The 24,410-nt window shown below is 37.5% G+C and overlaps 1 protein-coding gene across 5 annotated transcripts in view; it reads right to left on the bottom strand.

Moving 5' to 3' along the window:
* Positions 1 to 24,410, bottom strand: part of CNTN4 (contactin 4) — a gene marked incomplete at both ends in the record, with an annotated part of 476,925 nt that overhangs the window by 199,479 nt on the left and 253,036 nt on the right. For all 5 annotated transcript variants that reach the window (XM_080826267.1, XM_080826265.1, XM_080826266.1 and 2 more), the window contains one exon: positions 23,156 to 23,251. In XM_080826267.1, the coding sequence (XP_080682393.1) occupies positions 23,156 to 23,251 (96 nt within the window). The remainder of the gene's footprint in view (positions 1 to 23,155; positions 23,252 to 24,410) is intronic.

Consider the following 24,410-nt stretch of genomic DNA (forward strand, 5'->3'; position numbering starts at 1 on the left):
GATACGATGGGAGCTTGAATGAGGGTGGCAGTTGTAGAAGTAGGGAGAAGTGGTTAGAAGCAGGGTATATTTTGAAGGTACAGTGGAAAGGACTTGTAAATAAATTGGATAGTGGTGGAAGAAAAAGAAAGAAATTAAGGGTTATGTCCTAAATTTCAGTCTTGAGCCATTGCATAAATAGAGCTGTCCTTTCCTATGATTGGAAAAACACTTAGGAGGATCAGAGTTAGTAAGAAGATCAAAGTTCAGATGTGGTCATATTATCTTTGAGATAACTATTAGGCAACCAAGCAAGATGATGATCAGACAATGGTTACATGAGTCTAGGATTTAGGAGGGCGGGGTGGTGAAGAGAGACATGGGAAATATCATTATAAAATTGGTATTTGAAGCCATGGGTTATATGACATCATTAGAGAGTATGTATATATGTATATATATATAAAGAAAAAGGTCTGGGACGTGAGCCTGAGCCTGAGGGTACTTAAAATTCACTTTAAGAAGATAGGAAGAAGACAGGAAAATGAGACACCAGACAAGGAGACTGAAATGGGAAGCCAGTGAAGTGAGTAAAGGGGTATCAAAGTCAAGGGAAGAAAGTATTCCAAGAAGTTTAAAATGATCAACTATATCCAAATGCTGCTGACTGGTTGAATAAAATGAAAACTGGGAATTTACCACTGGCAGTAATACCAATGGAGTTACATGTGAGGCTATTTAAGTGCAATTGTGGGGCAGAGTCCTGATGCACTAAGTGTAAGAGTCAATGAAACAGAAGGTATAGCGGTAACTCTTGGGGCAGTTTTTGCTATAAAGGAGAGCACAGAAATTGGGTATGGGGTTCAAGGGACTTCCTATTTTATTTAACACAGAAGATGTTGCTGCATGTTTGAATGCTGATGGGGGTGATGCACCAGGGAAGGAGAATTTAACTAATGCAGGGAAAAGGAGAAAAAAAATGGCTGGAGCCAAGTCTTTGAATGGGTGAAAATTGATAGAGTCCAGGGCACCAGTGTATGGAGTTGACCTTAGAGGCCCAAAGAGACTTTGTATTTGTGTTAAGGAAGGGAGCAGAGGGGTACCTGGGTGGCTCAGTGGGTTAAGGCCTCTGCCTTCAGCTCAGGTCATGATCCCTGGGTCCTGGGATCGAGCCCCGCATCAGGCTCTCTGCGCAGCAGGGAGCCTGCCTTCCCCTCCCTCTCTGCCTGCCTCCTTGCCTACTTGTGATTTCTATCTGTCAAATAACAAACAAAAAACCAAAAATCTTAAAAAACAAAAAAGGAAGGGAGCAGAAAGCATCCATTGCTACAGCCACTATCCAAGACTAAAACACTAATGTCTCTTGGTCAGACTATTAAAACTACCACATTCTTGGTCCCTCTTCACACACTCCTGCCCTGCTGCAAGCCATTTCCCACATCTTCAAAAGAGTTATATTTTCAAACTATGAACGTAATTACCTAAAACCTAATGGCTTTCCATTATCCTTATGTCAGAGAACATAATCCTTAAGACAGCTTCAACAATGCACAGTGAGAATATTTTAAATGTTGAATGAAGGCTCAGTATTTTCTCTTAACTAATGTATTCTGGAAAACAATGAGGGGGGTGGTTTCTGTATTTTTATAAGCTTCAACTGGATAGAAATGGTTCTTCTGTTTTTACATCATATATTTCAATGTGACCTAGTTAATCCTTTAATAGCTAGCTTTCGACACCTTTGATCAGCTTCTTACTGTGATATAAAAGATTAGATCCTATTCCTAAGAGTAAATCTCCTGTGGAACATTTCCTTGGTGAAATGTTTAATATTGTGGTCAATGGAGGAAAATGAAATTCCTACAAATGCCTGTGTTATCATGAACGAGAACATTTCTAATAACTGTGCTTTCAACCTATTCCCTTCTGTTCCTAATGGATATACCTTGCCTATATAACAAAGAGCCTCTGACCCCACCAAAAAAATGAAAAGATTTCTTCAGGAAGGATTGAGCAAATAACCAAATCCTTAGGCTGTTGGCCAAATACAGACTTGATGTTGGAGCCAAGTTGGGAATGGATAAATTCCTTTATTCAATGCTGCTTACAGAACGGAATTCCTGATTTGGTCCCCATAAGACTGATGAAATTGTAGCAGAAAAATAAAAACAAAAATAATCCTAATCCTCTTTCATTTGTAAATTAATTCTCTACCACAGTACATTTTCGTGGTAATGATGGCAGAATAAGCAAAATAAAGAGATTTGAATGAACGCAGGATAGAAAAGCATAACATGAAGCAATTTTAACAGGGATTGTATCAGCTGTGATGATACAATCTCTGCACTGTATTAATATATCAGCCATCTGAAAAACCAGTCTAAAAGCCAAAATTCACCCAGGTACTACTTTTTTGACCCAATTTCTCTGGGCAATGCAAACAAAAGCAGGTATGTTGATCTAAACTCCATGAGAGTTAGCATCATTTTTCTGAGCATCTTTGTTGGGAAATCTTCTCCAACAATGGGCATTTAGGCTTGAAAGACCCCTGAGTGTTTGATTCTGTTTGGATTTTCACATGATAAAGAAAAGCAGAAAGGGAAGGCAAGAGGAACTTCCCTGGCATTGAGCATATGAATAGGAAGCATCACATCTTGTCAATTAGAAAACAGTAACAGCATCATAGAAACAGCTTTTCATCAACTTTAGGCAAGCTTTTATTCTTCTACTTTAGCTATGACGTAGATCACACAGACAATTGCTAGAATCCCAGGACCCAGGTCTTCTGTTTCCTGGTTCCTTACTCTCACTTAAGTATTCCCACTTAAAAATTGGGAGACTTAACAGTTAAAATATCTGGACTTCTAGCTTTTCTGAAACAAGAAAAAGGATGAGAAGGAGGTGGGGGGCAGTGAGAAGGAGGAAGGAAAAGGATGAGAAGGAAGAGAAAATGAAAAGAAAAAGATCTGAGCTCATACTCCTACATGTTAACAGTGTGTAAAGGGTTAACATCCTATTTTCTTTATAAACAAACTTATATTAGGTTAACTTTCTGGCTTTGGTTCCCCAGAAATGTGATAAAGGTAAGATGTCAGCCAGGTGACCAGGCACCAGTGTTATAGTAAAAATAACCCAGGATTGGCACCCTGTATCAGGCTGAGAGGAATGCAAATGAACTATACACATCTGGCATTGTGTTAGGTTTCCCTAAATGTGGTGACTCTCATCACTGGACTCCCTCATGGGGACTTTGGAAGCTATGCCTATAGAAACGTTGCAAGATATTTTTGCTTCTTTTTAAGACGTCAATCTTCTGGGTCACCTGGATGGCTCAGTTGGTTAAGCATCCAACTCTTGATTTCAGCTCAGGTCATGATCTCAGGGTCCTAAGATTAAGCCCTGAATCAGCCTCCATGGTCAGGGGTGAGGGGAGATCTGCTGGGATCCTCTCTCCCTCCCCCTTTCCACTCCCCACTCCTATGAGTATGTGTGTGTGTGTTCACTTCCTCTCTCTCAAATAAATCAGTAAATCTAAAATTAAAAAGAAGATACGGACCTTCTAAGTTAGAAGTCTCGAGGCTTGCTACATGAATCTCAATACTTTGCTCTTAAAACATGACTGTGGGGACAAGAAAAAGTCCCTGAATTGCCGTTTGGACTGCTCCCAGATTCCCATTGAAGAGAAGGTCCCGGCCCTGGTCTTTTGGCATGCACTCTGTCCTGTCCTTATGTGAGCCAGAGGCCAAGTGTGCTCCACAGTGATCAGGTCTGTTTGACTGCCTAATTGACCCTAAGAACCCCACCAGGATGCACCTGCACCTTTTGGATGAGATACACGGTCTCTAGTTCACCAAAGCCTTCACCATTCCTTATTATCTCACACCTGGCTTTTTCAGGGTAGTCTCCAAAAGTTTTAGAGTGCTTTTCCAGATTCTGGATAAGGTAATTCATTGCTACAGTAACTTGACAAGTAACCTGTCAAGCAAGGGAAGTGCTGAGCATCTCAATATGGATGAGATTTAGAGAAATAAATATCATTCACCTACAGGGGTCTAACATGTTTCTGTTTTGGTCACTTGTTTGTTCTTTCTTTTGTATTTTGGACAAAAGCAAAAACCTGCCATTCTAGCCCAGTGGGCTTCCAATTTTTGTTTTTCTGCCCCCAGTTTTTTATCTGCTTCTGAGGTAAATTAACAAATAATCCAGCCAAAATCTTCAAGGCCATTTTATTTACTTCAGAGAATTCTTTCTCAACTATTAATTGGAAAACAGGTCTTAACATACTTAGTCGTCACATCTTAGGACGATTCCTTTGCATTTGTGGAAAGAAATCATGTTTTCAAATTAATTGGGCTTCATCTCTAAGGATTCAACATAAAAATTAGAAGTGTATCTCTTAAATAAAAACTTAGGATGTGTGTGTCAGTGTGTATGTGATTAAAAAAAAAAAAAGAAAGAAAGAAAGGAAGAAAGAAAAACTGGTTACAGGCTGTCACCAAGCTAGAGGAAGGAGGCCATTAGCACGATATTCATCATTCAGTAGTCCCAGGAACTTCATTTGAGAGAACAATCTACCTGCTTTAGTTTTTATGAACCCCCTATGAGTTACAGATGCCAGATGTCTTTTCTCTGGCTATTTCTCTGATGACAGGCATAGTGGCACATAAAAGGAAAAGCAGTCGGTGTTGGGGAGGAATCTCACAGCTTACGGCAGGACAGTCCATTATTAATGGAGAAAGTCACAGGGTAGTTAATGTACGGATGTCAGACTTTCCAACTTTCATTGAGTCCCCTTGGGAAGTGGTGCTGACAGATGTGTTGAAGGCAGAACCGCAAGCAGAGCTGATAGTCAGCAGGGGATCATTAGTCTGCTTGAAGAGCTGGGACTCCTGAGTGATTAAGAGGTAACAGCTTACAAGAGCCATGCATAAATTACACATCCCAGGGTCAACACCCCGAATTCTTCATGGTTTTTTTTTTTTTTTTAAAGGCATAGGATATGAATGGCAACTATATTCGATCAGTCAACAGAAACTCTGAAAACTTTGCTATTTCTTATACTCAGTGTATATAAAAGCAAACAGACTCTTCAATTAATTAATCCTGGATTGTTTCCCAGGTTCTATTGGAAAAGGGATATGATGGGGCTGAATGTAAAAGGGTGTCCAGAGGAGCCTGTTCGCATACTTGTAACTCATTTTAAAGATACCTGTACACAACAGAGATGTGCATTTTTAAAGCTAGGATTATGGAGGATTAATTTCAATTCTCCCAGTTCTATCTTTTAATGAGCCCATTCATTCTCATTCTGAAAACTTCAGTGTGGCCACGTGAAAGCTTTTGTACTTTAAGCTTTATGGATCTACCCTGACATTAAAACAGAGGACACGTGTGGCTTAACAGGGAAGCCCCTTACATGTGGTTTGTTGAACGAAGCTGCTCATTGTCAGAACTCGGACATATTCTGTGTTACTCTAACATACTTAGCCCTGAACCTGTGAATTTAATTCAGACTTGATTCTTAATTGTTTACGAGCTGTCTGGAATGCTGGTCTATTACAAGGTAACTTAAGTTAATTGCATATTTTGCTATTAGAGATTGCTGCTGGGTACATGGGATTTTGTTGAAAACAAAAGGAGAAGGTGTACCAGTGGAAAGCAAATCTGGTATGGTATTTGCTACCAAATAAAATATGACCTGTTTCAGATCACAGCCACTTTCAGGCTTCGGACCACTGACTTTCCCCGTCCTTTCCCTGTATTTCAGTGGTTGATTTTTAGTGACAAACGCCACATTTCCCCAGCTGAGATAAGTATGGAAATGAAAATAGAAGCTATGTCAACTTGAATTTAAAGTTTTCTAACCTGAAAATGAACTAGTCCTCTTAGCATAATGTACTCCCCCGCAAGCAATTCTCTTAACTAGGCTACAGTGCCATTTGGGAATGGGGTGTTTATATGTATATTTTCTTCATTCCCTGCAGAAAGTCATCATCTGAGCATTGCTGAGTGCAGATTTAATGCACATCACTGCACACTTGCCCCAGTAACACAGCAAGGGCCTGCCACTAGAGACTCAGAACAGCTCTAGGCAGGAGCAAATCGGATTATTGCCAATCCAGGCATTTTTAGTGATATGCATCTCACAAAGCAGGGTAGTAAGGGCAGCTATTTTAACTTGAATCTCTAGATCGATTTTCACATGGAGAATAATAAAATAGCTATATGATTGGCAAGATACCCATATGTTCATGCATTGTAGAAACTCCTCCAGATGATGCAAACGTCTTACTCCCATAAAGTATGATAGAAAAATGGTTTTATTTATTTATTTATTTTTTGGAGAAAGATAATTAACAATGGAGAACAATACAAAATCTAAGCTAGAACCAACTTTGGAGTTTATCAAAGCCAACATACACTTGAATTTTAAATTTTTTTACAGAAATTTTCAAACATACACAAATTACAAAAGCAGATACAATGGCATAATGAACCTTCTTGTATCATTCAGCTTAAAATTTATCAACACTGTTTCTTTCTTATATGTCTCTCACTCTCTTTGGGAAAGAGGAAATAATGTTTAGCTGGTCAGAAGAGTATCTTTCTACTTTTCATTATTTTCTTATTTGAAAACTGTGTTTTTGTATTTTTAATCCAGAATATGGGAAAGACTGACACAAATACTCTTTATGGAGTTCTCTGTATTTTTAAGACTTTTCTTTGTATTGTAAACATATCCAAAAATGGTTGTTCATAAATGATTGAAGAATGTCATATTTACTTTAACATGTCTCAGTAGTTTTGTCATTTATAAAATGGGAATATATAGCACTTATATGGTTGTTGTGAGAATTAAATGTTAATATGTGTAAAGAATTTAAAATTGCACCTGACATATATCATCCAGTATATAAGCATTACTAACATTCATAGGTGAGGTTGCTTCCCCTTTCATTGTCTTTGTTGGGTTCTGGTGCCAGGATTATACCCATTTCATTAAATGAACTGGTAGCTTTTCATCCTGTCTTTGCTCCTACACAAATTGTTTGGTAAGGGAATTATTTTAAAAATTTGAAAAAAAACACATTTCTTATAAAATTTATGGCTCAGAACAGTTGGGAAAAAATGATTCTTGTCAACTTTCAATTCTTCCCATGATAAATGGTCTATTTAGATTTTCTATATTTTCTTGATTCAGTTTTGTTATCAATATGATCTCAGCAGATTTTTCATTTCATGTAGATGTTCAAATGATCACAGGATTGTGGACAGTCTGCTCTTAGGATTTTAAATCTTGTATACAAAATTGTATGCTCCTTTTAATTTCCAATTTTGTGTATTTGTATTTTTCTGGTTTTTTTATGATTAGAATTGGGGACAAATAAACTTGTATTTTTTTTCCTTCTCAAAACTTCTCTCGGATGTCTCATGTGTACTGTTTCTATTTTCCAATTTACTAATTTTGACCTTTATCTTCTTTCCTTCTATTTCCCTTAAGTTTTTCTGTGTTCTTTTTAACCTTCATGAGGTGAACACTTAGTTTATTGATTTAGAGTTCCAGAATTTCTTAATAATAAATTTCAAGTTACGAACTTGCTTCTGAGTACACTTTTTATAAACTTTATCAGTGTGGATGCATTTGTTCTCATTTCTCCAAATTCTGAAATATCCATAAACTATGGTTTTTCTTTGTGCTTTGACCCAGTAGATACTAAAAAATGACTTGAAATTTGCATGGATTTATTTTTTAAAATGTGATTATTGTGTCGTATAAAATTTTCTATAGCTAATTTCTAGTTTAAGTGTATAATGGCAGAAAGTATTAGGCCTGATGGGTACAATTTGAAATTTTTTTTCTTGGCTTATTATGTAGCCAGTTATAAGAAGCATTACATGGGCACTTGAAAGGAAGGTATATAAATATACAGAAGCTCTCTCTTATGGTCAGTTTCGCTTTCCATGATTTCAGTTACATGTGGTCAGCTGTGGTCCAGAAGGAGATGATCTCCCTTCTGACATATGGCCGGAAGATTAATAGTAAACTAACAGTATGTCAAAATGCCTATGTCACTCATATCACTTCATGTCATCATAGGCATTTTATCATTTACATCACAAGAAGGGTTAGTACAGTACCATAAGATATTTTGAGAGAGACTACATTCACTTAACATTTATTACAGTATATTGTTATAATTGTATTATTTTATTATTTGTTATTGTTGTTAAACTCTTACTATGCTTAAATGATAAACTTTATCACAGGTATATACGTATAGGAAAAAAATAATATATATATAGGGTTCCTATCTATATTTCCTAATCATGATTTCAGGCATCTGCTGGGGGTCTTAGAACATATTTCCTATTGGTAATGGAAGACTAGTATATATTTTTAATTATTACACTATTCAGTTTTTTGCATCCTTATTTCTACTTACTTGGTCTGTCAAATTAAATTAAAAAATATGCTTTAATAATTCCTTCTTGTTTCCAAATATTTAGCATTATAAATCTTGACACTATGTTTTATGGTGTTCAAAATAATATAATTGGAATGTCTTCATTAGGGTTTGTGTATCTTAATAATAAAAAGTATCTTTTCCCAACTTAATGTTTAATGTTTTTTGCATATAAGTAATACTTGGTCCTAAGCGAGAAAACTTACTATTTTTTCTTTTTAAAGACTATTTTGTTAGAATAGATATTTTATTTTGAAATAAATGCCATCAAGTTCTGGTTAGATCAAACAAATTTTTAACTGCATCTGATGCTCTTATGTTCATATGAAAGTTTTATCTCTTTGTATTTTCTGTCATATACTATATACTCTTGTATCTGTCATCTTTATGTGAATTTTTTATTCATGCTGTTCTGCTCTTCTTTACCTTTGGTCTTCGGATGAACAGATTACAGTTTATTTAACTGTCTCCAGCAACTTGGAAGATACACATTTTGATTTTATATCTACCTTGATCTATATTTCCTCTAATTATTAGAATAAAGAATAACATAAAAACTTCTGATTCCCTCTTAATGAAGGGAAAGTACAACATGTTTTTACTATTGAAAGGATGATGTGCTGGCATGAAATGTTAAGTATGCCATGATAGTAAATAAAATAGTATGTATGCGTTGATAAAATATCTTTATTAATTACATTGATTATGTATAGACTGGATCTTTATTCCCAAATTTCCACATTTGTGAAGCTTTCTAATCATTATACATTCCTTCTTGCGTTCCTTAAAAAAGCTTATCTAGTTAGTCATGCTTATTGCTAATGCAATTTTCTACAATGCTCATTGGCTTTTTATTGGATCTGCATTGCAGGTTTTAAATCGCTCATTTCTCATCTTTGTTAACTCTTTTTAAATGCCAGTCTGTATCAGAGCCAGATCCTTTTTGACATTAGCATCTCTGTTTCATAGAATGCATGCTTTCTTTGTCTTGACTGAAAGCACAACAGAGCTGCATCTTTGTTATGTTTTGTTTTACATCCTCAGACCATGGCTGACTCTTCCTTCCTCTTGCCCCCACTCTTTATCACGGAGTATTTTCTTAGATCACCATGATGGAACAGATTTTTTTTTAAGATTTTATTTATTTATCTGACAGAGAGAGATCACAAGTAGGCAGAGAGGCAGGCAGAGAGAGAGAGAGGAGAAAGCAGGCTCCCCACTCAGCAGAGAGCCCAATGCGCGGCTTGATCCCAGGACCCTGAGATCACTACCTGAGCCGAAGGCAGAGGCTTTAACCCACTAAGCCACCCAGGCGCCCCGATGGACTAGATTTTTAATTTAACTCTATTTATTAACATTAGTTGTGATTTTATCCAGGTCTTAGATTCACCAACCAAAAATAGGTGCATCCCTTTATTCACTCAAACTGACCACAGAGGCTCTCAGAATCCCCACCTCAAATCTTAACTTTTAAAGCAATTTGATAGCCATGTTTTCTTTCCAAATGACTGGTGTCTGGCTATCATCAATTTAGTAAGATTCTAAGGAACTAAGACAGCGCTTTCTATTGCTTCAGTTATCACCTTCACGGTGAACTGGTATAAACCCTTTCCTCTTTCCACACCCAATGTGCCATGGTAGCTTCTTTTTTTTTTTTTTTTTTTAAAGATTTTATTTATTTATTTGTCAGAGAGAGTGAGCACAGGCAGACAGAGAGGCAGGCAGAGGCAGAGGGAGAAGCAGGCTCCCTGCTGAGCAAGGAGCCCGATGTGGGACTCGATCCCAGGACGCTGGGATCATGACCTGAGCCGAAGGCAGCCGCTTAACCAACTGAGCCACCCAGGCGTCCCACCATGGTAGCTTCTTTATAAAGCATTAGTTAGAACTGAACTGTTGATTACTGGTGATTCTGGGGAGAGGGAGACAATGTACTGTGTGTGTGTGTGTGTGTATGTGTGTGCTATTAAGTATGGTAGGTTACTTCCTCTGGATATCTTAGAAAAAAAATGTTTTCTCATAATAAGGGGACTGACATCAGACTTTTTAGTTAGATGTCCAGATTGAAATATATTTGATAAGGAAATACAACATGGCTATTGTTGGAAGACTTTAAAGATATCCTTCCCATATTCCTTGTTGTTAATTTAGTTGTTTAGTCATGAGTCTCTACTCTAGTCTTAATGTTGTGTCTCCCCAAAATTTATATTTTGAAATCTTATCCTTAAAGGTAAAGGTATTAGTAGGTGGGGCCTTTGGGAAGTGATTAGATCATGAAGTAGAGTCCTCATGAATGGGATAAGTGTTCATATAAAAGAGACCCCACAAAGTTCCCTAGTCCCTTCCCCCACATGAGGATACCACAAGAATGTTACCTCTAATGAACCAGGAAGAAAACTCTCACTGAACATGCCGGCACCCTTATTTCAGACTTCCCATCTCCAGTACTGGGAGAAATAAATTTCTGTTCTTTTTAAGTTACCGAGTTATTTTGTTAGAGCAGCCCAAATGGATTAAAACTGTCTCCTATGGTTATATCTCCATTTGGCCTAGTTGTGCTATAATTATAGGTAATTCTTCAAGTAAATTTTTGATGACTACCCTCTGTTTTTAGTCTGATGAGAACTGCTTCTTTGTTTTTCACAAAAAGCTAGGTAATAATAAATCAGCCTTAGCTGCCAAGCGTCCATTTTTCAATACTGCCTTCTACTCTAATTCATCTATTTCACTTAAAAAAAAAAAAACAAAAAACTTTCTCAATATGTAACTTACTTTCAGAAAAACACCCAAATCTTTAATGCTACTCCAGAGCCTTGTTGTCTCTGCCGATATCCTAACCTTAAACTTGAACTACCCTCCCCACCACTCTCAGGCACTACACCATGTCCTATTTCTTCATAGCCAGACAACCTTCCCAGAGCAGACATATGTGCTGTTGCTCGGTCTGGAATACTATTCCTTCCCTTGACTCTCCTCCTCTTAGTCTGTATCATATCCTTCCAATAGACAAGCCTCATTTTACTGTGCTTTGCAGATACTGTTTTTTTACAGACTGAAGTTTTGTGGCCACCCTGTGTAAAGCAAGTCTGCTGGTGCCATTTTTCCAACAGCATTTGCTCACTTCATATCTCTGTCACATTTTGGTCATTCTTGCAATACTTTAAGCTTTTACATGATTATTACTTTTGGTGTGGTGATCTGTGAGCACAGATTCTTGATGTTACTATTGTAATATTACTATTGTAATTTGGGGCGCCAGGAACTGTGCCCATCTAAGATGGTGAACTGAATTCATAAATGTGTGTGCTCTGACTGCTCCACCAGCTGGCATCAGCCCGTCTCTCTCCCTCTCCCTGGGCCTCCCTATTTCCTGAGACAAACAGTACTGAAGTTGGGCCGGTTAATAACCCTATAATGGCTTCTAAGTGTGTTCAAGTGAAACCGAGTCAGTTGATGCAGAAAACTTCACTATCTTATTTTAAGAAATTGCCAGAGCCACCTCAACCTTTAGCAACCATCACCCTAATCAGCGGCCATCAATACCGAAGCAAGACCCTCCACCAGTCAAAAGATTATGACTCACTGAAAGCTCAGATAATGCTTAGCATTTGATAGCAGTAAGTATTTTTAATTACGGCAGGTGCAGTATTTTTAGACCCAATGTTATTAGACACCTAATAGACTATAGCATAGTGTACATACAACTTTTATATGCACTGGGAAACAAAAAAATATCATTTGAGTCACGTTATTGAAATATCTGTTTTATTGCACTTTATTGGTTTGTAACCAAACCCATAATATCTCTGAGGTATGCCGGTATTTTACACATTCAGATCACTGAATCCTATGCTTCTCCCACCTCACAACCAAAGGTACACATTCCAGTGTGACTGGCTACCCCTTTACTCCCCAGCAGCCCTATAAGTCTTATGGTAGGGGAACCATTCTGTTTTTGCTCACTGTTTTCTCTGCCATATCTATGCCAATGCCTGGCAACTGAGAGGTTGAACTGAGAGGTTCTGCCAAAGTTAGATATTTTTACTTTTTAAAACCAATCTATTCTCTTCAATCTTGAAATCCTAATTTACATGCTTCATTAGGACCCAATTATAAATCCCATTTATCACAACCATTTCCACTGAAATAACCTGGAACTGTACATCGATAAGGAATGTTGGCTTACAGAAGGAGTGAATAGATTCAAACGGTAGCAAGACTCACAGACAAGAAGGTGTAGGAATGTCTTTCTTATACCTGGCATTCATTTCAGGGCTGTGTTACACATACCTGCTTTTACAGTAAGTGGGGACCACAAATGGAAGAAATATGATACTTAAGTCAGCTACATTTTATTTTTAAATTCTTGTTTATCTTTTCAAAAGGCAAAAGTTTGCATAGTGATAAGAACTTGGCCTCAAACACCTACAGCCAAACTATTTTGGCATTTCCCAGGTGTTCTCTTGTCTATGTGTTGTTTTAAGAGAATGAGAGAGCATACAGATTCCAAATCACTTCACAAAGCAGAGATTCTTTGGGTATTTCCGAAATGTTACATTATCAACTGCAACTATCTCTCCAGCTGTGCCTGCCATATGGATTTATGAATTCCTATGGAGTGTTGTTATAACACAACTCCTTTCCAGGGGTTAATTTTGACAGTGAAGATTATGATAATGTGTTAACCTGCAACTATCTGACGTGAAAAAATTGGGTGTGTTACACGTGGAGATATGAAGAGCGTTCCTGGCTCGATACAGAATAGCTATCAGTTCTTTTGTTAGCAGCCAGTATCTACAGAAGAGATCATGAACATTCTCCCAATCAGCTTCTGAATTAAAGATCTGACATATCTTTTGAAGTTCATTATGTAGACAGAGTTGGTCTCCTGTAGAACTCTTACTGCTCTATTTGGAATTTTTTATTTATTTTACATGTCTCAAATGACAAAATCATTAGTGAATATAGTTAGGGGAAATCAGCATGACTGGTTAAAAAAAAGTTTTTCATCCATATTGTTTGTCCTTGATGAATGTACAGCCACTTAATTAAATCATTTTCTTTTAAACCAGTATTCTGATACTACACAGCATCAGAAGTTATAGGCCTATCTTTATACAAAATCCTACAATTTATTCTTTTGGATGTGAAGTTCACTTGGTCAAATGTGTAGTTTTCTCTGGTATTAGATTTGGCCTACTTAAGTTATTGTCTTCCCAAATGTCTGAAAACTAACTGGATGAGTTACAAAATACATATAGCAAAAAAATGGCTCACTTCATATTTTTTCTTTAATACTCACAGGATCAAGATCCCTGACAGTATGGAACATTTTGGAGCCTTCAATTTCTGATCTCCCAACCAGAGTCTATTTCTAAATTTTCAGGACTCAGGCAGCATTTCCTCATTCTATGCACTGCGCCATTATCCTGCTTAATTCAATGTAACATCATGATGCACTGACCTGACAAAACACCAATTCCTTGTTGAAAATGTATCCAAAGAGCTGCCTGTTTCTTTCTCAGCTGAAAAGATGAGATTCATAGGGCATATTTCCAGTGGGCATTAAAAGGAGAATGGTTCCCATACATCCTGCAGTGATTGTCCACTGGATTATTTATGAAATGCTCAGCCAGGTTCATGTTGTTGAAAGATTGGTGTTGATCATTTATTCTGTTCTGGCTGGTACATCCCTGGTAGTACTCTACTGGATATGTAATGTACTTTTCACATCTTCAGACTCTTCACATCCCAACTAGCACCTGTGTTCCAACACAATATCATCCTTCACTGCTTTCTGGGACAGGACGACTCCAAAAGAGAAAGCTCAACATGAAATTGAGCTTTGTGGAATGATCACAGTTTGCAGATCATTCAGCTTTATGGATCAAATCTCAGTTCCCAAATGCCACTTCCTTTTGGTGTTAATGCATTTGGCCCTGACTTTGACTGATCAATGGGTCTCCGGTTCTAAGGATCAAACCTGGAGATAAGCTCTTTGATTTTTTTTTTTTTAATGTTAAAAAAAAAAAAAAAAAAGAAAAACATTTCCAACTTGAATTTAAATCTATCCACAAATACTCTTATATAGTGCCTATCATTAAATTAAATACAGAATAACTGTCGGGAGAGACATGGGTAATTAAGGCCATCATTAATTAATTAAAAGGCTTTGGTTTCTGCCAAATAATGAACATAGAAACATTAACACGAAGCAAAGAAGGAAAAGAAGAGATAGAAAAAGAATTTTTTGAAATTTATTTTTGGAATAACTTTTGTTTAACTAAATGATTTTCTTTAGGCTACTGCACAGAAAGAAAATTATTTGCTATTTATTCAGTAGTTGAGTTTATTTCTAAGTGCTATGGATTTGCTATAGCTGTAAACCAGCTTCACCATCTCTCTAACTGGAACTAAAAGGAGAATTAGGTAGAAAGTATATGGCTAACATTCCTGGGGAACTCTTCTTAGAACCCAGACCAGCAATTCTCTATATAGTTTAATTTAAGAAATTGGTGGCTTGGCTGCATAAGGTTCAAAATTATTCTATAGCTAAGGAATGTTTCCTACTTAATATACTCACCTTTTTTTTTTCTTAAGTATGTAGTTATTGACATCAAGGCACAAAAACATGGTCATAAAACATTCAACTTGTAAAGAGCTGATAGAAAAATTAAAGGCAAAAAGTATGTAGCAGCATCATAGAATAAGCTTAACTAATTGTGGAGATGATTAACGTCAGAAATATTGACCCTCCTTCTTACAGTCCTATCCAGGGTGGGAGAAGCAAGTCATTCTTTGAGACATGCAGGGCCTAATTCCCTCCCTTTGCTTCCTTTGCTGATTCTTTCTTTGAACTAAATGATCTCATGGCAGTGAGAAATGGAGCCTGTATTTGGTATAATAAAGACAAATAATCCTAGTGGACTATCCTCCCAGACATGAAATACTCCACCACACCATTTGTGTGGGACAGTTTATAACAAGTAGTCCCTGATCAGTGTGGTTCTTTTTTCTGCTCAATGAGAGAAAAAAGGGAGGCTTAATGAATGAAGAAAAGCATCACCTTCCAAACTGTTTCACATTACTCTATACTGACTAAATCACTAATATCTAAAATCTTCTTTGATTGGTAAAACGAGAAGGAAAATAAAAAGGGAGGAATTAGACTATTACATTTCAGATGAAGGAGTTCAGGTTCACAGATTTCAAAGGAATATGGCAGAATCAAACAGCACAAACAGCATTGCCTTAAGATTGTTTAATGTCGGCTGAGTGGCTCAGTCAGTTCAGTGTCCGACTCTTAGTTTCGGCTCAGGTCATGATCTAAGTGTCCTGAGATTGAGCCCCACACTGGTCTCTGTGCTCAGCACAGAATCTGCTTGAGACTCTCTTTCCCTCTCCCTCTGGCTGGCTCTCCCCACTGCCCTCTCTTGCTCTCTCTCAAATTAAAAAAAAATAATCTTTAGGGGTGCCTGGGTGGCTCAGCGCGTTAAAGCCTCTGCCTTTGGCTTGGGTCATGGTCTCAGGGTCCTGGGATCGAGCCCCGCATGGGGCTCTCTGCTCAGCAGGGAGTCTGCTTCCTCCTCTCTCTCTGCCTGCTTCTCTACTTGTAATCTCTGTCTATCAAATAAATAAATAAAATCTTTAAAAAAAAAGAATGTTTAATGCCCAAAACAAAAGAAAACAGAAAATACCCAAAAACAAAAAAATCCATAGTAGTCTATGGCACTGATTAACCTATTACTGAAGGTTACCCTTTCCTCATTGAATTGTAATAGATGTCTACTTAAAGTGAATATATGAAGTTTCTTAGGTCAGACATAAAACAGAATGCATTTTCCATAAAAATTTTTAAAAAGTTTACTCAAGTTTGATCCCTAATATATGTTTTTTTTTACTGAAGTGTAGCTGACCTACAATGTTATATTACTTTCAGGTAAACACAGTGATTCGGCATTTCTATACGTTATGTAATGCTCCCCATTATAATCTTAGTTACTGTCACCACACAAAGTTATTACATTATTGACTGTATACCCTATGCTGTACTTTTCATTCTTATGACTTATTCCTTTTACAGTTGGAAGTTTGTACTTTTTCCTTTTCTTTTCTTTTTTTTAAAGAGAGGGAGTGGGGAGGAGGAGCGGGAGAGAAAAGATTCTCAAGCAGGTTCTGACCCCAGCATGCAGTCCTACACAGGGCTGGATCTCACGACCCTGAGATCATGACCTGAGCCAAAATCAAGAGTCAGATGCTTAACCTACTGAGCTTCCCAGGTGCCCCAATGCAAAAGTTTTTAGTTTGATGTAGTCCCAATAGTTTATTTTTGCTTTTGTTTCTCTTGCTTGAGGAGCATATTCAGAAAAAATGTTGCTAAGGCCAACATCAAGAAGAGAACCACCTGTAGTTTCTTCTAGAAGTTTTATGGTTTCACATCTTACATTTAAGTCTTCAACCCATTGAGTTTATTTTTGTGTGTGGTTTAAGAGAGTGGTCTGGTTTCATTCTTTTGCTGTAGCTGTTCAGTTTTCCAACACTTATTGAAGAGACTATCTTTTCCCCTAGTATATTCTTGCCTCCTTTAATGTAGATTAATTGACCATATAATGGGGTCTCTGTACTAACCCACTGATCTATGGGTCTACTTTTGTGCCATACCACATTGTTTTGATTACCACAGCTTTGTAGTGTATCTTGAAATTGGGGATTGTAATACCTCTAGCTTTGTTATTCTTTCTTAAGATTACTTTGGCTGTTCAGGATCTTTTGTGGTTCCACATACATTTTAGGATTACTTGTTCTAGCTTTGTGAAAAATGCTACTTGTATCTTGATAGGGAATGCACCAAATCTGTAGATTGCTTTATAAAGTATGGATATTTTAATAATATTAATTCTTCCAATCTATGAGAATATCTTGCCATTTTTTTGTGTTGTCTTCAATTTCTTTCCTCAATGTCTTAACAGTTTTTAGAGCACAGGTCTTTCACCTCCTTGGTTAAGTTTATTGTTACATATTTTAGGAAGCCTTTAACTGTGCAGATTGCTGCCATATTTATTACTTTTTAAAAAATTATAACAACATATTTGAGGGGTTTACAGAACAGAAATAAATTTCATTTGGGTATCATAGTACTGTATGAGGATTTCAGACTTATGCTGGAAATAAAGATATAGGGAAAGAGTAGGAAGGTAAAATGTGGATGAGAGAAAGTAGAGGGAATAAACTGGAAGCGGAGGGACTGCTTCTTGAAGAAAATGACCAGTTGTCCAAATCACATGGTGATAAAATTAGAATCCATCCATTCTGATGTCAGTTTTTCAGGAAGTGTGATATAATGGGTGGGCCCAAAATATGTAAACTTAAATGTCAGCAGTAGTTGTTTTTTTTTTTTTAAAGACTTATTTATTTATTTATTTGACACACAGAGAGAGAGAGAGAGATCACAAGCAGGCAGAGAGGCAGGCAGAGAGAGAGGAGGAAGCAGGCTCCCTGCTGAGCAGAAAGCCCAATGGGGGGCTCGATCCCAGGACCCTGAGATCATGACCTGAGCCGAAGACAAAGGCTTAACCCACTGAGTCACCCAGGCACCCCTGTCAGCAATACTTAAAATCCACAGCACAGTGTGTTATGGTCCCAGGTTTGGATCTGGGTGCATCTTTGGGTGAGACATGAGGGCAAGAGCTAAACTTAGTGTCTATACTACGGTAAAATGAATTGGTATTTGGAGCAAATAAAGATGCACCTGAAAGTGTAAAGGTACACAGAGCTTGTAAGCATGGGAGCCAGTATGGGGCAGGGGTTAGGAATAAGGCAGGAGTCGGGTTAGGCAAAGCTGTCAGCCTGACAAAATGCGGATGTCTTGAAGATTATTCTGGGCATAGAGGAGAAACATTTTAGCATAGCAATATCAGTCCAGGCCCAAGACCTGTCAGCATGGTTTGAACTCATTACGAAACTGGGTGAGTCTGATCCTGAAGGTGACATCTGGATGCTAGAAACAGTGTGTGTGGAATGACAGAGCCTAAATAGGGTTCCAAGAAGTTACATAAGTGGCCTAAGACCACATAGTAAGTTAATAGGAGATCTGGGTCTGGAACGTGGGTGTCCTAGTTTCATGCTTTTTCCTCTGTCTTACAGTAAATACAAAATGATCCAGCTGAAATAACTACACTGTGGGAAGGCATGCTTCTTTTAGGGTTACAATATTCGGGGATATGTCCAATCAAATCAAGTTTCCTGGCCCCTGGAGATGTTTGCGAACAGAGAGGTTCTACTCAGACAAGATCTACTTGATTTTGTAATGCAGAAATGCACACTTTCCACCCTGTCTGCATATTAGAATCATGTACAGTGTTTTTAAAAATGATGCCACAGGACCCCTCTCAAGAAAGGCACACTTAATTGATCCGGGATGGGGCCTAAAGAACCCCTGGCATAGAAAATCCAGTACCTGTTTCTACTGTTGTCTCTGGGACTGGAAAAAAAAAAAAAAAAAAGGTAACGTTCTAGGCAAAGATAACTCTTGACCCTGCCATTGATTAGTGTGTGACCCCACATAATCTCTTTGCTTCGATTTCCTTATCTGTGAAATACATGTCCTTCCTTCTTATAGGATTATTGTGAGGATCGGAGATAATATAATGGAAAGTAAGACATTATAAACACCATAAAGAACTCTACAGATGCTCTGTTATAAGGTCCCTGCATCTCAATGCCATGTGAACAGAATCCAACTTTAATGGGAATGTGTTCTGTGTAAAAGCATCTAATGATGACAATTATAGCTGGTTTCTATAAAACCACTAACAATGAAGATCATCTTAGAATCAGAATCATGTAGTTTCTTTTTAATACTCTAGGAAACCATACTTTTACTAATAATACTGTAGTAAAAGCTGGCCAGATATAAAATGCTACTTTTAAAGATAAATAGTTGAGAAAAAGCCAGTCTTTTCTTGGCTGTTCATCTCCTTTATCAACAACCACAAAAATACATGAAGTAAAGATAAAGCCTGAGGTGACTATATTTTATTTTAAATTCTTTTAAATATGAATTTGACACAAAAGTGCTCAACCTTTCTGCTTGGATAATGTGGAAATCAAAGACTTCTATCTGAGCAGTGTGAACGTGGGCTGCGTTTGCAGAAGGTGATCAAAGTGGGTGGATCTTAAATCTGATGCTGCCTTAGAGTCTCTAAAACAATAGATTTGTGGAATTAGAATATCCCTGGGAAGTGGCTGGATACCTATGGTTTTAACATGTTGCCCTGGTTATGCCTCAGCTTCCTGTCCATCACTGGCCAGAAGTGAGGTGTGTGTGAGAATCACAGATGTAGCTCGGGGCTTCTCAAACTGTAATGTGCATATAAATCACTTGGAGATCTTATTAAAATGTCAGTTCTTATTCAGTAGGCTCTGGGTGGAGCCTGAAACTGTCTTTTTAACAAGCTGCCAGGTGGGACAGATGCTGCTGATCCATGGACCACACTTTGAGTAGCAAGGATCCAGGTGACATAGAAAAGGAAGGTGAGAACAAAAATCCTCCTTGAAGAGTTCATCGGGAATTCACTGGTGAATAATCCAGTTTCAGTACAGTGGTAGGAAGAATCTCAAAGTACCTTGGTTCTATTGCTATTTAATGAGAGCTTGGTTAAGCATCATGAATTCCCGGTGCCAAATGACATTGGAGTTGATGGAAAGAAGGAGAAAATTCTGGATCTCACTAAACTCTATTTCTAATAAGAAGGAACACCATGGACAACCAGAGCCAATCACAATGATTTCTATTATTTGGTGCTTGTGTTAAGATTTAATAGTAAAATCTATGCAGTGACATCATAATTGAATTCGTATCTATTAACCAAAAGATGACAAAGATGCTACATGTGGTGATTGGTAAGGTACTGGGTATACTTGCTGACTGAAATGCTTTTCAAAATATATTAATTGTTGCTCATTTCTCTGTTACCCTAAAAAGGTGTGACACTGCACAGCTCATGAAAGAGGACATGCAGTATCCTTTACAATGGATTTCACACCATTACTCAGTATCCCACTGATACAATAAAAGGCTGACTCATTTCCTTCCCTCTGCATGATCTGTTACAATTGAAACTGGGATACCATATGCTGGGTCTAAAATGCTCAGTGTGTCCAGTGGCTCATGGTGATTCTGCCGGCTTTCAGGTGACACAAGCCCAGAGAAGCGATGAGAGAATCACTGCAGCACAGTTTGCACCGAAAGGTTCTGAGTAATCGGGGGGATTTCATCACATAATCATTGACTCTGCTGCCCAAAACTGATGGCTGTCTGAGATGCTCTCTTACACCCTTCAAGATCCTGTTTTCTTGCACATTTCCTTGCCTTGCCTGCCTTGCCCACAGTGTTCCTGGGCACGCAATTTCTAATAAAGCCCATAATGAGAATATTTATTTCCTTGTCTTTCACCATCAGGGCTGTCGGGAATGTCAGCACAGCTCAAGAAACTGGATTTCAGAGCTGCTGACTGCTGCCAACAGAGACAAGCACATTTCAGGGGATGTCTATGAAAATGTTTAATATATTTCTCTGTGGGAAGGGGCAAGTCTTCAGGTGTCTCACTGTGTAGCAGCACAGCAACACTCCAGGTGCTTTGCCTTTCCCAAAGATACCATTATACCAGGGAGTAGTGGGGCACTTTGTTTCTTAATATGTCTACAAGATTAATTTTTAGAGTTGCTGCCATGTTATGTAGGTTTAATGCTGTGAGGCAGACTGCAGAAAAAATTAGCAAAACCTTCAATTCTTATTTTGATTTGATTTCACAATAGGAAGAGAAAAGTTAGTCTGAGCGAGCTTCACTTTAACCGAAATATGTGTCCAGTTAATTGCTTTCTTCATATAAACGACAGAACTTCAATAATGCAAACCTACTGGATAAATATGTTTAGTCTTTACTGAGTCACCACCATATAGTGATACAACTAAAAGGGATCTGAGAGCTTTCCTTTCATCTCCTCATTTTATAGATAAGATGAGTGAAAATATTTGCTCAATATCAAATAATGATTTGAAATAGAGTCAGGACCGAACTCATGTCCTGGACTCCAAATGTGATGCTTCTGATACTAACTTGAAGGGAAAATGGGAGCCCTAAGGAGTAAACATCTCTCAGAACACAAACTACCAAAATCTAATCTGGATTCTCTGCCTGTCTTCAAAAGCCAGAACCTTGAATAATTCCATGTCTTCGATCTAGACTCAGAAGGGCACCTGCCTCTTCCATCTGTTTTTATACTTGTCGTGGCTGAAGTACAAGTCTTTTAGCTATTTTGCTAATTGTTATTTCCTGCTGTAAAGGTTAGCTGGGGCATTAGATCAGAAAGGAAAAGTTACAACTTCAGAATACAGGACAAAAATAAAAGGGTGTTTTCACATTCTCAGTTTAAAACATATTTTTTTTTTCTTTTCATCAGGTGTTAGGCCAAACAGAAAAGTAAAATAGCAAGGACAGCAGATAGCAAATTCAACTTTAGCCAGAATCTCCAAGAGTAGAGTTTATCAATCTTGTTACCTCAAGTTTTAGAGGAATCCCAATAAATATCATTATCTATTAAACCTCCACGCTACTGAACCCTTTATGGGGAGTCAGGTTTGTCTTTCAGTCATCGTTAGTCTTTTTAGCAGACACTGCAAGTTGCCTATACAGCATGTCTCTATAGTCTCCCTTATTACAAAAAAAATTTTTTTTTTCAGGGCTATCAAACCGAGCTGTATAAAATACTTGATTTCTCAGTCTCTTTTGCCACTGGGGATGATCACTGACATGTAGGTAAAAGTCCTTGGGCAAAGCCAACCTTTCATAATACAAAGGCAAATTGAGACGGGGACTTTTGACTTTTGTCCTTGACTCTTCCTGTTTCTCCCTATCTGCATGGCACCTTGGTACCCTAGCCATACCACATGCTGAGGACTTCAGAAAAGGATGCAAGAAAGAGCTCCTATCCTGGAAGACATCTTCAAGAAGGGGTATCAGCTTTAAATTACATACCTCTGGAAATGTGAGTGAAAACAACACAAAATCCAGTCTGTTGAAGCCTGTGTTAGCTGGGTTTTCAGTTATTTGCAGTCAAATGAATTCCTTACTTATTTATTTATTACATATTAAGGAGGGCACTTGTGATGAACACTGGGTGTTGATGTAAGTGATGAATCACTAAATTTTACACCTGAAACTTATGTTATACTGTATGTTAATAAACCAGAATTTAAATAAAAACTTGGAAAAATAAACAAAAATAATTCAAATGGATTCCTAACTGATCTAGTAACTATGACTCTTTACAAAGTGATCCTGGATTGGATCTGATCCTTTCCCAGGCCAAACACAAGATGAAATCAAGCAATGTCAGCTTTGAAACCAATAAAGTTGGAGAAAACACTGATAGTTTTACCTACATTGCCTTACCAAGAAACAGGATTCTGATCTCATTGGACTCAGGTGTCTTTCCCCTTGTGCCATGTAGATAGCAGTTGGGTAGAACGTTTGCAGAATCTGACATTTTCCTATCCTAATTATGGGAGGCACTGATTCTTCCTTGACAGAGAGGGACTTTGGGAATCTCTGCAAATGACACTTTTCCCTTAGCCAGTGCCAAGGGGGGCAGAAATCCAGCAGGAAAAATTGCAGTGAGTGAAGTGTAGACATTTCAGTGAATTTATAGTTTACCTCCTGAATGAGCTGGTGGGCCACACAGTAGTACCATCCCCTGACCTTGACGGACAGACACAGTACTTCTTGTTCTTGTTTTAAAGTTTTCAAGATCTGTTAGGGGAAATAAAAGAACAAGGGTTTAAATTAAAAAGGCCTGAGATACTGTGGGAGAGTATAAGTGTTTCAAAAGAGGATGGTCTTTTGCTGAAAAATAGCCTTTGTGTTACTCATACCGAGGAAATTTAGTATAGGTTCTTTCCACATGATATTGTCCTGTCTTCCTTGATTCTGTATCTATACTGTAATGGAGCTACTTGCCACACGTGACTAGTTAGATTTAAAACATACAAAATTAAATAAAATGTACACTTCAGTTTCTCAGCCATATTAGCTACATTTTGTGTTCAACAGCCACATGTAGCTAGCGGTTCCTATATTGGAAATAGAATATTCACATCACTGAAGAAAGTTCTATTGGACAGTGAAGGGACCAAGGTTTAATGATGTTAAGTGACTTCATCAACATCTTTTTTGTAATTAAATATCATTATCAGGATATAAATTCATGTTATCTGATGCTCAATTCTATTCACTTCACAAACCATTTATTATATGCAATTATATGTATCACTCTATAAGTACCTAGAATATGACTCTGTATATGCACACACACACATTATATACAATGTATAAACATACATATGCACATATACATAATTGTCTCAAAGTTCTTGTACATTTTCAAAAATTTATAGGTACCATCCAAGGTTCTGTTTGCGGGGGGGGGAGTTCCCCTCTGTCAAGGAGGTCAAGTCTGGTTAGAAAGATAAGACATTACAAATCCAAAGATCGCAGTTTGAGCCCGTGAATAAGCAGTTGCCAATAAAAGTGAGTTCATGTAAAAAAAAAATATGGATAATAAAGTGACAGACATATTACTGTTGAAAAAATGTTTTTTCTTCCATCCTCCCAAATGTAAATCTTCTCAACAAGAAGTATTTTAAGTGCCATTTTGTTTTTGTTGTCTAAAACATTTGATTCAATAACCTCTTATCGGATTTGAGGATTATTCCAAGCCAAGTATACTCTGCAGGGTTGCAAGGCCATCTCAATGTGCACAGTGAGAACATGGACATTTACTGACTATTTCCTTCATGGTGGCCATTTTGCTAAGTATTTTATTTTATTTTATAATTATTTTATATTTTTTAGAACTTTTTAAAAAGATTGTATTTATTCATTTGACAGAGAGAGAGAGAGCGAGCACAAC

The sequence above is a fragment of the Martes martes genome (genome assembly GCF_963455335.1).
Source record: "Martes martes genome assembly, chromosome: 1".
NCBI lineage: Eukaryota > Metazoa > Chordata > Mammalia > Carnivora > Mustelidae > Martes > Martes martes.